Source organism: Eumetopias jubatus, unplaced genomic scaffold (genome assembly GCF_037043125.1).
Source record: "Eumetopias jubatus isolate StellerSeaLion01/CBP00866 unplaced genomic scaffold, mEumJub1_p1.0 scaffold_16, whole genome shotgun sequence".
NCBI classification, from domain to species: Eukaryota; Metazoa; Chordata; class Mammalia; order Carnivora; family Otariidae; genus Eumetopias; species Eumetopias jubatus.
The window spans coordinates 662,977-679,566 of NW_028274822.1; the positions used below are offsets into that span (position 1 = coordinate 662,977).

General features: G+C 58.9%; 1 protein-coding gene across 2 annotated transcripts in view; it reads right to left on the bottom strand.

Annotated features, from left to right (window-relative positions):
- NFATC1 (nuclear factor of activated T cells 1) overlaps nt 1-16,590 on the bottom strand; it is a 106,599-nt gene that overhangs the window by 35,383 nt on the left and 54,626 nt on the right. Inside the window, exon 8 of one of the 2 annotated variants that reach the window (XM_028095633.2) lies at nt 12,549-12,681. In XM_028095633.2, the coding sequence (XP_027951434.1) occupies nt 12,549-12,681 (133 nt within the window). Of the gene's footprint in view, nt 1-12,358; nt 12,682-16,590 lie in introns of those variants that run through there. The other variant, XM_088019639.1, reaches the window with a different exon arrangement.

The window sequence follows — 16,590 nt, forward strand, 5'->3', positions numbered from 1 at the left end:
GCCCCAGGCCTCCTCCAGTCCCGCCCTCCCCAGGAAGGGGGGCTGCAAGGCAGACGGCGGTAGAGGGCCCGTCTGACCCTCCACCAGGGGCCCCACTTCGAAGGGAACGTTGGTCAGACTACCGGCGGGTGTGCTAGTGGGTTTTTGCAGGACCCTCTGTCTCCCCGGGCGTCTCCTGCCCCCGCGCATCTCGGGGCCCCGTCTGCTCGCCCGTGGACGGAAGTCTGCTCCGAGTCACTGCTCCCAGCACAAGGTGCGCCACACCAGGCACCACGCTGAAGGTCTCATGGGTAACAGCTGTCTCGAGACCTTCCCACCCTGCTGCTTCCTGTAGCGCAGACGGGTGCGTGGCAGGCTGGGGGCCTCCTACGTGGGGCCCCAGCCTTCACCTTAAGTAAAGCAAAACTTGTCTATGCCGGGACCTCTGCCGGCAGCTGTGAACAAGGACCAGGGGCGCTTCCTACACAGGAGGTCTGTGCAGAGCCAGTGTTCCCTCACGTCCAGCTCGAGGGCAGCGCCCGTGCTCCGTGACCAGCAGGCTCCTGGGTGTCTAATTCCCCTGGAATCGCCAAGTCCTAGCACCCAGCTCCTGGGGCTCTCCACAGGATCGTTCTCCTTTGCTCTGCCTTTTTGGGGGCAGGTGAGCCCCATGGGGAGCAGCAGAGCTGGTCTTCACACCAGGCACCGCGGGCGTGGGCTGGTCTGCATCTGCCGCGTGGCCCCCACAGCGCCCGCTCATTGCCAGGAGGGGCCCGTGCACCTACACCACTCTCGTGCTCCTTCGCTGGGAAAGGGGTTTCTCTCTCTTTCCCGGGACTGGGGGTCAGGGCTCTGGTTGAGGGCAAGTCCCAGCAGAGGGCTGTCCAAAGAGAAATCCCTTTGGCTGCAGAAGGGACCTAAGAAGAGCTCACTGTTCCCTGGGTGGCGTTTTATCACCATGCGTCCATCATGCATGCTCTGGGTCAGCTGACTCAGGTCTCGGGGAGGACCCGGGGCCACCGAGGACCCATCTGTGTGTCCAAAACAGCTAGTCTCACTCCTTACGGAGGCCGCAGTGACCCCAGGCCCCAGCGGAGGGCATGCACCTGGCTCGGGGCAGCAGGGCACGAGGGACTAACCGAGACTCCCAGGCTGGGCCCCACCTGGGGGGCAGTGTGTCCCTGGGCTCTGGCGTCCACGTGCAGAAACGCTGTGGCTGTGTCAGGTGGCCTCCAGAAAGCCCCCATGCCCCCAGGGACTTTCTTCCAACTTCCAATCCACCCAGCAGTGACCAACGCAGACCCTAGAGCTGCCAACAGCCCGCACATTTCTGCTGTCAAGCCCCCACCCCAGGCCGTGGCCCCCAGCTGGGCTGCCCTTCTCAGAGAGGCTCTGCCAGGTGGCACAACCTGACGCGCGCCCCGTACCCCAGGCCTCGTGCTCGTATCCACAGACAGGTGGGGCGCAGAGCTGGACCCTGGGGCCGCCAGCACTGAGGTGGGTGTCCCCATGTTGAGCTGAGCACAGAGCTGGGACCTGCTCATCTTACGTGGAGAGATGCAGCCGTGCAGCGGCCGGAGGTGATCCCCCTCCCCGGGGTGGCTGTTCCCACCTGTTTCCAGCATGTTGAAAATCCAGAAACAGCAGAGGGGATGAAGTCAGCCCGAGAGGCAGACGGGCCTTCACCTCCTGACGGGGCCCCAAGGACCCCCGGCCCCCACGGATCCCCCCATTCACGAGACGCTAGGGTGAAGTGCGGGCGAACAGAATGGTGAAGGTTAACTTCTAAATTAGTTTGGTAATTTCCAGTTTGTGATTTTAGGGATATATATACGTCTGGAAGATTAAACTGAAACCCTTCTGGGTTTCCGTCTTTGCTGCGCTGGATTTCCAGCCAGGCACGGGGGCCAACTCGTCTCTCTCGTAAGGTGTCCCCTGAGCTCTTTAAAAACTCCTACCCGTCTGCGTGCACGCACAGCCAGGAAACGCCAGCGCGGGGGATTTACCTGCCGCGTAGCGATGGCGCGCCGAGCGAGTGGCCAGAACCAGCAGTCCCAGGCGGCGGGTCAGAGGCTGCCTGCCCTCGGTGGGCAGGAGCGAACAGGTGTCGGCCCCCTCGTACGCACCCTGCGGCGTCTGTCATTTACAACGTGTTTAAAGCTGCCCAGTGGCACCAGCATGAACTGCCACATCACGGGGCTCCCTGGGACCCTTTCTGGAAAAGTCCCCACAGCACAACCTCGCAGAGCCGATGCCGTGAGGCCGGACCCCAGCCCGCCCAGCCCTCCAGGTGCCACTGAGCTGGGCCTTCTCGGAGCAGATGTCCCCACGAGGTGGGCCAGACCTCTGCCTGCAGCCCTGGGACAGGTGCCCTCGGGGAATAAACGCGGGGGCCCTTAACTGACATAGTGACCACTCTGCAGCTCGGGGGCCCCCCGGGGCGGCGGGTGGTGAGTCGCGGCGAAGACAGGCCCCGGTGACTCAGGGCCAGGTGCTGGGGTCACAGGACGAGCCAGCTGACTGCAGGCAAAGGGCAACACACACAGGAGCGCGGGGCCCGGGACACAGGCTAGCCTGGGAAACAGCGCCTGCTTCCCCCTTGGCCCCCACAGAAGCTCAAAGGCACGAACACGCGGCATCTAAATTAGATTTCTCGTGTGGACTTCAAAGAGAACGAGCAGCGTCTGTGTAAATCAGAACCAGCGAGAACATGCCTGTTTCCTATTAGCGAGGGAAGAAGGAGGCCGCGTCCTGCGCGGAGCTCGGGCGGCGCGGCGGGGCCTCGTCCACGGCCCAGAGCAGCTTCCTTCCAGACCTGGGGCTTGGTGTGACGCAATGTCTGGTTCCCTCCCGGCCGTCCACAGCGCTGGTCTGGGCGGGAGGGATGGTGACAGGAGCCCACGCCCCTGCGCCAGCCGCGAGTTTATAATCCAGATTTATTACAGCACGCAAACGTGTGAAAGATTAACGCTAATCTTGAAGGCGGCTGCCGCGTACAAAGCCTGTTCTCATGGAAAAGGTGGGGTGCCCTCCGTGTGGAGCTGGTGTTTGCCCTGAAGTGCTCATGCTTGGCACAGCGGCTGCGTTCTGCGGAGACAGCGTGTGTGGAGGAGGCCGAGGAGGTGTCCCCTCAGCTCCCAAAGTTATGTGTCCCGTCCTCGGTCAAAGGGCAGCTGACCCAGGGAGGGGCCTTGTCCCTGAGCAGGGACCCCAGGCCCCCGGAGCTGGGCCGCGTGCAGATGAAGTGGCAGCAGAAGCCTGTCCCCAAAGGATCCCCACGCCACCCACAGCCCCTGCAATGGCCGTCTGTGGGCCAGAGAGCATTCCAGAACACCCTGGCCTGGCTCATAGAAACCTCACGTCTGGCGCATGGGCTCCATCCCCCATGGCAGTGGCTTCCCGTTCCCGTGAGCAAAGCAGAGCCCCTCTTGGGAGCCCCAGCTGAGGTTGGGGGGCTCATGGCAGGGCCGGCTGCCTTTTTGAATCGCACTGACTTGGGTTCAGGGGCCTCGCAGTTCACAGATTTGGGCTGTGCGGCTGTGTCTCACACAGGTGATCAAGAAGTGTGTGCTTTGCTCTGCAGGGCTCCGGACCCAGGGTGGACACCCCACCCCACCCCATTTGCATGTCCCTTGCAACTGAGTGTGTGCAGCACCCACACCTGGCCGGGCTCAGTCTCCCCAGGACGGCCTGGCCTTTGGGTTAGCAGCTGCCTCTCACACAGGGACGCCATGCAGGTGGTGAACTGGCTATTTTCACAGGGGAGTGGGACGGAGCCAGCCAGAGGTCCCGGGCTGATGGCAACGCAGCCCCAAGCCTGTAGCGGGACCCAGGAGCAGGGCCTTGACCCCCAGGACCCCGCCTGGATGCAGACGGCTGTGGTGGCCAGGACCAGCTCCCACAGGTGGCCCAGAGCAAGGCGATGGGATCCCTGCCTGGGGGTGCTCACGCCGTCCCAAGGCCTGTGGGCTGTTACAGACGCATGTGACCCCATCCCCACGCACACAGGGGGACACCGCCCCCTCTCACACGTGTCTGTCCCTCCTGTGTCTTCCCCATGTCCTGCCCATCGTCAGACACATCCTGTCCTCCTGCTGAAGAGCCAAGTCGAGCAATTCAATTTGGACATGCTGTTTGGGCCAACCCTCCAGCTCAGCGGCGGCCCAAGGCCTGAGGTGAGTGAAGACAAACGTCCTTCCCGTTTCTAACGGAGACGTCTGGAGACTGGGCCCCATTGAGCACCAGCACCTCACTCATCCCACTGTTTTCTCCAGAAATCCACGACGGCACTCAACAAACACGGAATGCCAGACCGTTCTGTGAGGGCTGGACTTCAACATGTCTGTGATCTTGTGGCCCCAGCGCCTGACACGGAGCCCAGATCCCAATTAACACAGGAGTACGCGATTGTAAAGAATTCTCCAGTTCCAAGGCTGTGTGAGCAAAGAGCACACATCTCCATCTGTGTCTTTTCTTTCAACCATGCCGTGTCCCGCACACGCGGACGGGCCCCAGCCACAGCTGGGGATGAGACGTCTGTACCTCGGGGAGAGTCACCACTCTGTCGCCCTGAGCTTTCTGCCTGGAGGCCCGAGTCCTGCAGAGACCCACAGGACTGCAGGGCCCTGAGGCCGTGGAACCCCCATGGGCCTGTGTCCCTGGCCCCAGGACCGACTCACATCTACCCAGCAGATGGTGAGGGTTACACACGAGCAGTCCACATGCCCCCGTGTCCAAACCACTGCCTCCAGCTGGCACGGGGAGAAATGGGGGGCCAGGAGTCAGGGTCCCGCTCCTTGGTCTTGGACAAGCCAGGGACACTGCTACTGACCGAATCGTGTCCCTCAAACCCAGAGGCTGAAGACCTAACTGCACTGTGGCTTTATTTGGAGACAAGGCTTTGGGGGTAATTATAGCTAAATGAGGTCCTGGGGAGAGGGGCCCTGATCCTACAGAGATGTGGTTTTGAGAAGAGGAAGAGAGAGATCTCTGTCCACCGTGTGAGGATCGGTGGGAAGGTGGCACCACCCCCTCCCTGGAAGCCGCCCTTCCCAAATCCAAGCCACTGGCCCTGAGCTCGGGGACGTCCGGCCTCCGGATCCGAGCACGGCAGACGTCCTGACACAGACTCTTCTGCAAGAGCTCCAGGTCCGCCGATCGTAACGCATGCCGAGGTGCCCAGGATGCGGCGGGAGCTGCCCCCACCACTCCCGTCTCCCCGTACACACACACAGCCCTCCCCAGGTACTCTGCTCAGTCCTGGACAAAAGGCGTTTTGTTCTAAACCCCCGAGAACAAAGCTCAGATTGTTTTCTGTTTGTTGCATGACATTAAAGCCCCAGTTTTACCACCAATATAAACACCCACAATGATAACCTCAGGGCATGCCTTTTTAAATAACGAGAAAGGAAAAGTAGTAACTGGAACCACCCCAACTACCAGCCCCGAGGGGCGAGGCCGCATCGTCTCTCTGCATCCAGAGCCCAGAGTGAATTCCAGGGCTGGTCTGGGGCGCAGGCACCAGGAGGCAAGTGAATGCACACAGAGGGCATTTCAACTCGGGATCCTGTCTCTCTTCCTTTGGGGACCTGCTCCCTGTCTTTCCCACACAGCTTAACCAGCATCCACGCCGAACACGCCAGGTTTCCACCAAGGCCCGATCTTCTGGGGTCAGATGCCACAGGGGCGTGGCCATCCCCACTCTGTGTCCTGGCTCCACGTCCTCGAGTGACAGAGGGTTGGCAGGTGTCAGGGACAGGGTCAGCTCCCGATCTGGGCGCCAGCCCCGATCTCCTCCAGGATCCTATACGGGAGGAGCTATGACCCACGGAGGCCAACTGCAGACCACGGTCAGAATGGGCCACACGTGCCAGGAGATGCATCGAGCGTTTTCATCCAATAATCGCCAAAACTGCCTTTGAAGGGGACGAGATTCACGGTCCTGGTGTGTTGGCTCCAAGCAGCTGCTCCCATGGTGGGGATTCTGGGCAGAGCCCCGGGGACCGTGCCTCCCTGACAGCTATTGAGACCAGGCTCCCGGGGGATGGGATGCCCATCTGCATCATACAGTTGTCAAGTCTTCATCATGCACATCCCTGTGTTTGGGGGCCTGTGGCCCCCCTACCCCCTCAGCCCCATCAGGCTGCACAGATGCCCCCAGCATCCCCCCAGACAGGCTCCTGGTGGAGTGAGCCTCCCCAGCGTTTCCCCAACAGGCCGACTCCAGCTCTTTCACACAGGCTCGGACCCAGGCTCCCCGTCCCGTAGTCAACTCTGGTCTAAGTTCAAAATCCTCTCTCCGCGGTCGGGACGCCAGGGTCTGCGTGTGCTGGTGGCCAGGGTGTCGGGACTGCGGGGTGCCAGGCAGCCTGGGAGGGAAAAGCTCCTCCACGTCTCCTTCCCAGGAGCCCAGCTTCTGAGCCATGGGGGCCTCTCATCCCCGGGGCCCCCACCCTATAGTGGGGTCAGCACCATGCAGACCAGCGGTAGAAGCCTTGTCCAAAAGGTGATGCAGGAGACGGTCTGCATCCAGTGTCACAGCATCTCGCCTGCGCAGGAGGAAGCCGGCCGCCCTCCCGAGCCCGGGGATGGTTCCTGAACCCCTCACAGGCTCCTCCTGTGGCTGGTGGGGACACACAGCCCCCCTTACCTCTACATGTCAGGTTGAAGATGGGAAAGGAAAATTAAGGCACGGGTCCCCATCTTCTGGCTAAAATAGCAAGAGAGTCAGAGTCAGACTTACTAAACAAAGCGTCACGTGGGTCATGTGAGGCTCTAATGAGGAGGAACATCAGAGCATCTCACCAGACAGCGCTCACCGCCGACACACTCACTTGTGGTGCGCGCTTATCCCACAGCTGAGCTCACTTGAGAATGTCCCAGAATGTCCATGACCTCTGACCACAGCAGGCCTGCAGGCGGGCGTCCTGAGGTCACGGGAGGCCCGTGGGCAGCTTCCACGTGGGCCAGGGCCATGTTCTCCTTGCCCAGCACCCTCGCCTGCCTCCCACCGTCAAGGCTGACTCTGTTTTGCCTTTAGAAGGGAGTCCGGGGTGAGCGGAAGTCCCCAGGATGGACACCCACTGGGCCACCTGGGCCGACCCGACCCCTCCACACCCATGGTCAGAAATGTGACATAATCTGCTTTATTCGAAACCTGCAGATCTTCTGGGACAGGTAAAGCTCCAGCACCCCGCACAGGGGGCTCGGGGGCGGGTCTCAGCCTGGGGACCCCGCTGTGGACCCCATGTGGCTCCCCAGATGGCACCTCCACAGCTCCTGTCAGGCGGGGCGAGAACGCTCACAAGGCAGGGCCTTGCATCGAGGACCATGTGCTCACGTGCCTCACGGCCCTCTTCAGGAGAAATACAGGGCGCAGCATGGAACACGGTGTCCTAGAAACCATGGCCTCTGAGCTCTGCACGGGACCAAGCTTGCTTGCTCATCCACAGGAGCGGGCACCCGGTGAGGCCTGGCCCGGAGGAGCCTGTCCGAGGGCGCCCTCCCACCCAGCCCGGACAGGTGTGCCACGTGGTTTCCCGAAGCCTCTCCCGACAGCCTCACTACTCAGCATCTGTACTGATTTCGTGGAGGTCATCACTTTGGGAGGAAACTTTAATGCAAAGGTCTCGGAAAAGCAATGAGGCCTGAAGCTCAAGAGAACAGGCAGAGCTTGCTGTGAAGACGAGGCCCCTGGAACGACGGGCAGGATTCCACCGCACACCCGGCCGCCCCTCGAGAGCTGGATGCGTGCACAGAGTAGGAGGGAGGACTGGCCTGGCCGTCGGCCCGCAGGCTGCTCCGGGCTGGCTCTTCCTGCCGGCAGCCTTGGCTCTGGGGTCTGCTGCTCAGGGAACCCGGTGCTGGCAGCCAGGCCTGACACCTCGGCACTGGGGATACTCTTGTTTTTGGACTAAATGGCGCAAACAGAAAACAGACAATCTACCCGTCTTTCCACCTCTTGAGGTCTGTGTGTCTTCTGTCAGCTCCCTGTCTCACGAGGGCCACGAATGTAAGCGCACGTTTGTGCGGCGGTGAGCAGGGAAGCACGAAGCTCCACTCCTCCAGCTCGCTCACGTTGGGCCCACAGAGCCCATCCCCACCGGGTGTGGCCCCACCACGGAGCACCTTCCCTCCCTCCCGGTGGGTGGAGGTGGTTCCTTCCCACAGTCCCGAGAGGGTTTGTGAGAGGAAGTGCCCCACACTGAGGACTGTGTGTCCCGTCCACGGAGGTCGGGCAGGCCCCCAACAAAGCTGTCTCCCCAGAGCCATCCCCGCCTGATCCTGGGGACGCCCCAGGACCCTTCCCTGCTCAGCTGTCAGCAGAAAGGCCCTTCTGGGAAGCCAGGGGAGAACCGACACCAAGACGTACTCTCCAAGACTTGGTCATGTGTCATGATTTATTTTCTCATCTTGAGACAGACTTTGCAACCTAACTGTGAGGCCCTACTTGGAATATCGGGCCCCTTCCCGTCTGAGCTCCTGTCCCTGCTGCTGGTGCCAGGCACCGGGCGGCCATCGGCAATGGGAGCCCACGGAGCCACAGCTGACCGACACTCTGCCCCCTGAGCCCAGGAGCCACCGCCCACAGGTCCGGGTCTGCTCCACCCTCCCTCAAGCCGGGGAGCTGGGACGGCTGTGGACCGTTCCTGCTGTGGGCAGAGTCTGTCTCCAGGTCGGCACCCGGGCGCCCACAGCCCACGCAGCCCAGCCGGAGTCAGGACGTTCTCCTTGCAGAAGACTGCGTTCAGGCACAAACAAAAACAGTGACAGACAAGCGACAAGAAAACCCATCTGGCTCCCGGCGTGCACCTTGCAGCGTCTTCTGGAGTCACACCAAAGGTTTTCACTGCTGCCTTCAGCTGCTGCCCCGGGATGCTGGGCGGGCAGTGACTCTGTTCCACCTCTCATTCAGCCGGAAACACGTCCCCCACCAAACACTGAGCCAAGTCCTGAGAGCAGTGAGGGAGCCCAAGTGTCCTGGGCCCCCCTACGCACCAGCAGCCGAAGACGGCCAACTGGAGCCTGTGGGCCCTCCATGCTCGGCCTCATGGGCCTCGTCCAGGCCGACCGTTGACAATTACACTGAAACGGGGGGCCCCTCAGACGGCGGATGGTGTGGGCAGAGGGCAAGGTGGGCATCAGTTTGCCTGCTGTGACCAGAAGTGGGGAAGGTGACTAGAGGGTGACACAGGGGTGCCCCCCACGTGCCCCCAAACAACAAACACTCTGATCCTCTCGCTTCCAATGCCTGCACTCTCAGGGGCCACGTGCGGGCAGCGACGGCCCCACCTTTCTGTGTGAGGGTGGCCTCCTGGGGCATTGCCTCGTGGGGTCATACCTCTGAGGACCCACAGTGTGTCTCCCACCGCGAGGAGAGGTGGTCCCCACCGTCATCTGCACCCGCAGCTAATTTTGATGGAAAACCTAAAAGGGCACTTGATTTTACATATTTGTACATGAAAATGAACTTTACGGGTAGGGTTTAAGTGGATTTACTTCCAAGGCCTTGCATGTATCAACAGCACGTTTAATAACCTTGAAAAGAACCTGCTGTTGGAAAACGCAGGACAGACCCGAGCCAGACGCGAGCACACCTGTGAAGGGACCCACCACCCAGGTGAGCACAGCAGCACCTCACAAACAAGGCCTCCAAGAAGGAGTGTACCACAAACAGCTCAGAACCCGTCGGATGCTTTCTAACCAACTGTCCCTGCAAAGCTACCGTCCACACGGCACGTGTCTTTTGACTCTGAGCTGACAATCCGGTGTTCAGGTGGGAGGCTCAGCCTGGCGCAGTACCGGGGGGTACCCTCTAAGCCGAGACGCAGATGCGCAGGCGCTAAGCGCACAGGTCTCCGTACTGCTCACGCCTGGGTGGGCCTGCTGAGTGCGCGGCGAGGAGAAACACCAAACTGAAAACCAGACACACCGAGTTCTAGTTTTTTCATTCGTTCTCTTGTTTATTTTTAAAACCACATAAGGGTCGTCTTTGCGATTGAGCCGTGACGTCAGATGCCAGCCGAGGTCCCTGCTCTTGGGAGCTTACAGTCTAGTGGTGCGTGGGTGTGGTCCCAAATCCCCCCGCCCCCGGCAGGCCAGACCCAATACCAGCCACCCCAGGAAGCCAGGGCAGGGCCGGCGGCAGGGATGCCTCGGGCGCTCAGGGGTGGGAGCAAATCTCAAGAACAGAAGTGCGGATGATGCTGACACCTGATGGAGGCAGACAGACTGGCCAGTGCTCGATGGACAGACTATGTCTAGGGAGGAGCAACAGCTACAGATGGGGGATCCACATGGGGTAAGGGTTAGAGCACGGGTGTGAGGAGGACAGAAAACAGTGTGGGGACGGGGCCCCGGGGCAGACGGAGTTCGTGGGGACGGGGCCCCGGGGCAGACGGAGTTCGTGGGGACGGGGCCCCGGGGCAGACGGAGTTCGTGGGGACGGGGCCCCGGGGCAGACGGAGTTCGTGGGGACGGGGCCCCGGGGCAGACGGAGTTCGTGGGGACGGGGCCCCGGGGCAGACGGAGTTCGTGGGGACGGGGCCCCGGGGCAGACGGAGTTCGTGGGGACGGGGCCCCGGGGCAGACGGAGTTCGTGGGGACGGGGCCCCGGGGCAGACGGAGTTCGTGGGGACGGGGCCCCGGGGCAGACGGAGTTCGTGGGGACGGGGCCCCGGGGCAGACGGAGTTCGTGGGGACGGGGCCCCGGGGCAGACGGAGTTCGTGGGGACGGGGCCCCGGGGCAGACGGAGTTCGTGGGGACGGGGCCCCGGGGCAGACGGAGTTCGTGGGGACGGGGCCCCGGGGCAGACGGAGTTCGTGGGGACGGGGCCCCGGGGCAGACGGAGTTCGTGGGGACGGGGTCCCGGGGCAGAGGGCAGTCAGGTCCCTGTGGGGTGAGGCTGCAGCATGTGATTCCCACTGCAGGGCGGGGAGACAGGATGGCACATGCAGAGCCCTCAGCACCCCAGTATCTTAGTAACATGTTCTTTGGGCTGTGTCCCCTCCTGTAAGAGGTGCAGGTCACAGGCATAGGCCCTCTCCTGCTAACACGGGAGAGCGTGTTACTGCTCGGTGCTGGGACTGCAGAAAACATTAATGTGAGAGATATTTTCTAAACTGCTTTAAAAAGCAATTTTTCTTATAAAGCCTGGTTTTCTTTAAAACATTCAATTTTTGGTCAACCACGCTTGAAGTTTAATTAGGACAAAATCATTACATTTTTAAAAAATGACTAAATATTTTCTCTTGTAAGATATATTGCCCCTCATTCCAAGCGCAGATGGGATGGAGCACGTGGCAGAGCACACGCAAGCCCAGGAGGGTCACAGAGCATGAGGCGCCCAACCCGCGGGAGCCGCGCACATGCACACACTCCACACACAAGCAGTCCTATAGCTTGCGTCCCCTCTCTTGAGGTGGTGACTTTACAACAAGATCGCGTTACTCCAATCTTCAAAGGCACAGCTAACATTTGCCCAGAAAACAGTTAATTCTAGCTGACATCAGCGCAGCTCTTCTAGGCCTTCCTACGATCTAGTCTATTTTGTAAATGACACGTTATGGTTAAAGAGAACTAAACCCTCAGAGAATCTTGATTTTACCAAGAAAGCAACGTGGCTGCTTTCACAATAGTTTTTAGTGTATCACTAATTTCCCTCTTAAATTATACGAATCTCCCAAGTTTTTAGAAGAGCTACTGTACAAAACGATTATTGGCTGAGCTGAGCTGACACAAAACACAACCGAACCCAGGATGACAAGTGATCCCGTGCTCTCTGAGCGCGCACCCTGGCCCGCGAGGCAGAACGCCAGGCGATGCTCTGAGGACAAGGCAGAGCACATTTATTTTCTACTAGTTCTGGGGGTAAAAAAAAAACAAACACATGGTATTTTCTTTAAGGAAACACCTTAAGAAGCAGAAAAGGCAAACTGATTTTCCTAAGTCCTAAGCATCTATCCTCAAGGTGTAGAAACAGTCTCAGCGAGGACAGTATTTAGTTGAGTAAAAGGTGCTCGGGCCTGAAAGCCTCATGGTCACAAGGAAATGCAATTATTCATAGAAGAATGTGACGTGGGGCATTAACATGAGCACAGAAATCGTTAATGTTAGTTAATGACCACATCAAGCACTAGCCTTTAGGCTCAATAGCATAGGTTTATTTCTAAAGGCACCTGCAAAATAATTATAACTTTTTGCTTTTCCACCTTAAACATCTATAGAATTTAAACACACACCTAGACCACCTCAGCTTTTGAGCACAGAAGGGCTGTACTTTTTCTCCCCCTGGGCTGTTCTATATTTGCAAGCAGCCAGCAAAATGGTCAGTAATTACCCCAATATGCAGCCCCCACCCACAGCAGTAATAAAGGGAAATACACGGAAAGCTTCACTTCTTTTTTTAAGAATTGAAGACACGGTCTTGCTAACGGGATGATAATGCAGCTTAAACATACAAGGCAACCACACAGTTTCACGGCGACAACATCTTGGCATTCCTGTGTCTTTTAGAAAAAGTGCCCCCTTGGTTCATTTTCAGTGCTTAAGGTTAGAAAGAGAGCGTTACCGTTCGCAGGAAGGTAGGTGAAGTGCTGGTACTGACTTCTCTTTCTCTTCCCGTTGCAGACATAGAAGCTGACTTGCACAGGGCTGGTTATTCTCTGATTGCGGAAAGGCGGGATCTCAACCACCAGCGAGTTCTGGTGAGAAATGGCAGAGAGGAGGGAGACGGTGAGAGGCTCAGACACGGCGCGCCCGCGCGGCCCCTCCAGAGCTCCCCAGTGGCTGTCCCAGCTGCTGAGGAGAAGATGCCCACAAACAGCCTGCCTGTGACACAGGCGCATGTGCGTGCAGACTGAACCTGCCAGCCCCACGTGGGCAGCCTGAGCACCGGAGCTGACAGGTGGTGTGCGCTGGGGGGCAGGGGCAGCGGGCTGGCTGGGGCTTCCCCTCAGACGCCACCGACTCATCCCCGTGCGAAGCCGCTGGTGCTCATCTGAGGGCAGAATGGCCACGTGGCAGGAGAGGTCCTCGAAAGACCCCCCACGCGTCTGCCTGCCCAAACCAAAAGGGCCAGTGACCTTTGGAAACTAAAACAGTCCCTCACTGGGCTCACAGATGGCACGGTGAGCACCTGTTCAGGTAACGCGATGAAGACCCGGGGGAGGTGCTTCCTGGAGACGTGTCTCGGGGACCGGTTCTGTGACGAAGGCCCAACGCCTGCCACGGCCTCCCAGACTCCCTCAGATGGAAGGTGGGTGAGCGCAACGTGAGCAGGTTGGGAGAGGCGTGGACAGTTTGAAATCACAAACAGGGACAGAATGGCTTATGGTGGGCGCTGTTAACCTCTCACAGTCTAAAGCGCAAATTGGCAACCTTGTCACAAAGATTATGCTCCTTCGAGTACAGGTCTGAAATGAGTCAGGTGGGGCGCGCGGCATTACGGGAGACACGGGCCGGGGGCCAGGCCGCCCGGGTCCCAGCAGGGTCAGTGTGCGCACCACTCTCTGCCTGACGCCAGGGGCCAAAGTCAGGGGACAGGTCTCCACAGGTGCCCACGCTGTGCTCGACTTCACATTGCGGGACAGGTTTTCACATCCAAAATGTTTCTTCGATTTTTTTTTTGTCCAATGATTTAAGTTAGCAAGTAGAGAAAACAAGAAAAATCCATTGAATCAGGTTTTTGTCAAAGAAGCTGTAGCTTATTACCCAGTTTAATAGCAAAATGGATTGAATCATGTTAGTAATGGAATCCTAAGAATGTTAAAACAAAACTGAAGAGAACTTTAGGCCCAACCTTCTCCTTTTATAGACAAAGAAACTGAGGTTCAGAAGCCTGCTGCCGAGGGTGCGCACGGACAGCAGGGCCCCTCTGGGCTCCACCCCCTGGGGCCACGCTCACTCCAAAGCGGCTTCAGTGCTTCAATGACCATGTCCCGTCTGGAAGAGGCAACGAGCCGCATCTCCTTCCGCCTGCGCATCTCGTCCCCTTAGCAAGAAGAACCCTGCAGACGTGGAGCTAGTGGGGCAAAGCGCGGGTCCCACGGGGCGGGGGCACGCGTGGCCAGGGCCTGGCTCCGGGTCGCTCTGCGTCTCTGCCTCACCGTCGGCACGGGAGCAGGAAGGGCAGACAGACTACGTCTGAGGACTCGACGACATGGGAGAACCCTGCAGGGGATGCCGGCCCTCCCCAACAGCAAGCCCCTGTGGAGCACAGAGTGCGTGGAGTCAGACCCCACAGAAGCAGCGAAGGGAAGACACAGAGAGGAGGTCCTGCCTACACAGAGGCTCAACATAAACTGAGCCGCGAGGAGCCGTCAACATAAACTGAGCCGCGAGGAGCCGTCAACAGGAGAGTCTGCAAGAAGTGTGTATGATGCGTCACACGGGCAGAAGCAGGAGGTCCGGGTAGGACAGGGCGGCCCCCGGACCAGGTTCGACTTTGTGGTTTGGTTTCTATGAATTCCAGTGACTGGGGCCCTGTTCTGATGCGGGCCCAGGCCGATATGCTCTAGCTTTCCAAATAGGTACACTGTGCACAGCACCGTCCTCGTGGGAGCAGGGAAGGGAGATGCAGGAAAGAGTCAGGAACAGAACATCTGTCATCACAGGGAAAGCAGGGATTACAAATGGCACTCGACGCATCCACGCAACTTGCTTTAAGAAACTCCCGTCTACACTCACAACAGCACATAAGCCACGCATACAGCACAATCCTTTGTTTACAAATTGCCTGGGACATAATGAGTGCATGTGTGTGCGTGTGAATGTGTGCACACACACGCACACACCCAGACCCAGACCCACACAGACATGCACACGCATGCACACACCCAGACCCAGGCCCACACACACACACGCACACAGACACGCACACGCACGCACGCACACAGACATGCACACGCACGCACACACCCAGACCCAGGCCCACACGCAGACATGCACACGCACGCACACACCCAGACCCAGACCCGCACGCACAGACATGCACACGCACTCACACACCCAGATCCAGACCACACGCACACACGCACACAGACATGCACACGCACGCACACACCCAGACCCAGATGTACACAGACATGCACAGGAACTCACACACCCAGACCCAGACCCACACGCACACAGACATGCACACGCACGCACACACCCAGACCCAGGCCCACACACAGCCATGCACACGCACACCCAGACCCAGACCCGCACGCACAGACATGCACACGCACTCACACACCCAGATCCAGACCACACGCACACACGCACACAGACATGCACACGCACGCACACACCCAGACCCAGATGCACACAGACATGCACAGGCACTCACACACCCAGACCCAGACCCACATGCACACACGCCCACAGACATGCACACGCACGCACACACCAAGGAAAGCCTGGCAGGACCAAACGTTAGCAGGGATAAAATTACACAAGGTGCCTGCTTTCTTTTTTATACTTTGTTATATTTTCAAAATTTCCACAATGAACACCATACTCCTTTATGATTAGAAATAATACTTAAAAGTAAACCTCAATTAAGAGATAAGAAGAACGGCTAGTAAATCTAAAGTACATCCTCATTCACACATACTATTATGTTTCTTTTAAAACCCCCAATCGTTAACTGTTAAGCTTCCATTAAACTACACAACTATTCAAAATAAGTAGAAAAGTCAATGACACTCAAGCTGAGCCTGCAAACTGGGCAGGAATTGTCTCAATATGGAAAGCCACCAGATTTCTGCAGCTTCTTCCCTGCTCCGGGGAGACGGGTGGGCCCCCTCGCGGGCTGGGGCGCATGCAGGAGGCTGCTGGAGGCGGCCTGCAGCTGTCTGTCCTACTGCCAGGTGTCTGTTTACGACAAACCCGTGAGCTGGCTGCACCTGGTGGGCCTGCTGAGCCAGGGGCTTCTCAGGCAGGCGGGAAACGGGACAGAACCCGAAGAAGCTCGTGTGTGCGCGTGTGAGGTCCCGAGTGCAGGAGGAGGCCTGGACATCACGGGAAGGGAGCGAGCTCCAGAGCACAGGCTTCCCCCTGGGGCCAGGGAGGGATCTTTTCCATCTGACACCCGTTGGATTAGAGCTTTGGAAAAGGAAGCTGAAGTCCCAAGTAGAGATGCTTCATCCTGATAGAGCCACCTGTGAGGACCCGGGCGGTCCCGGGCCTGCCGTGAGTGAGCAGCCGTCAGACAGCTACCTCCATGGTGGCTGGGGGTCCCCCTCGTGACTCAGAGTCCCACCAGCCGCAGGGCAGAGATACCTACCTAATGGCGTCAGAAATCCCACCACCCAAAGGCTCCCTGTGCACCCTGCTACAACACCCCAAGGCCCCCGGGAGCCCTGAGAAAACAGTATGTTCCTGCCCTGAGCACTATCTCTGAGTAAGCCAACTTCCCATTTCCCTGCACTGTGAGAATGGCCACACACACCTGTCCACGGTGAGTGGGCTGAGCTAGGGGCCACACACACCTGTCCATGGTCAGCAGGGTTAGCTAGGGGCCACACACGCCCGTCCACCATGGTCAGTGGGCTGAGCTACAGAGCTTGGGAGGACTTTGAACCTCTTCAGTCACCTGCTGGCCACAGTCTTAGGTCAGCCTGAAGTCC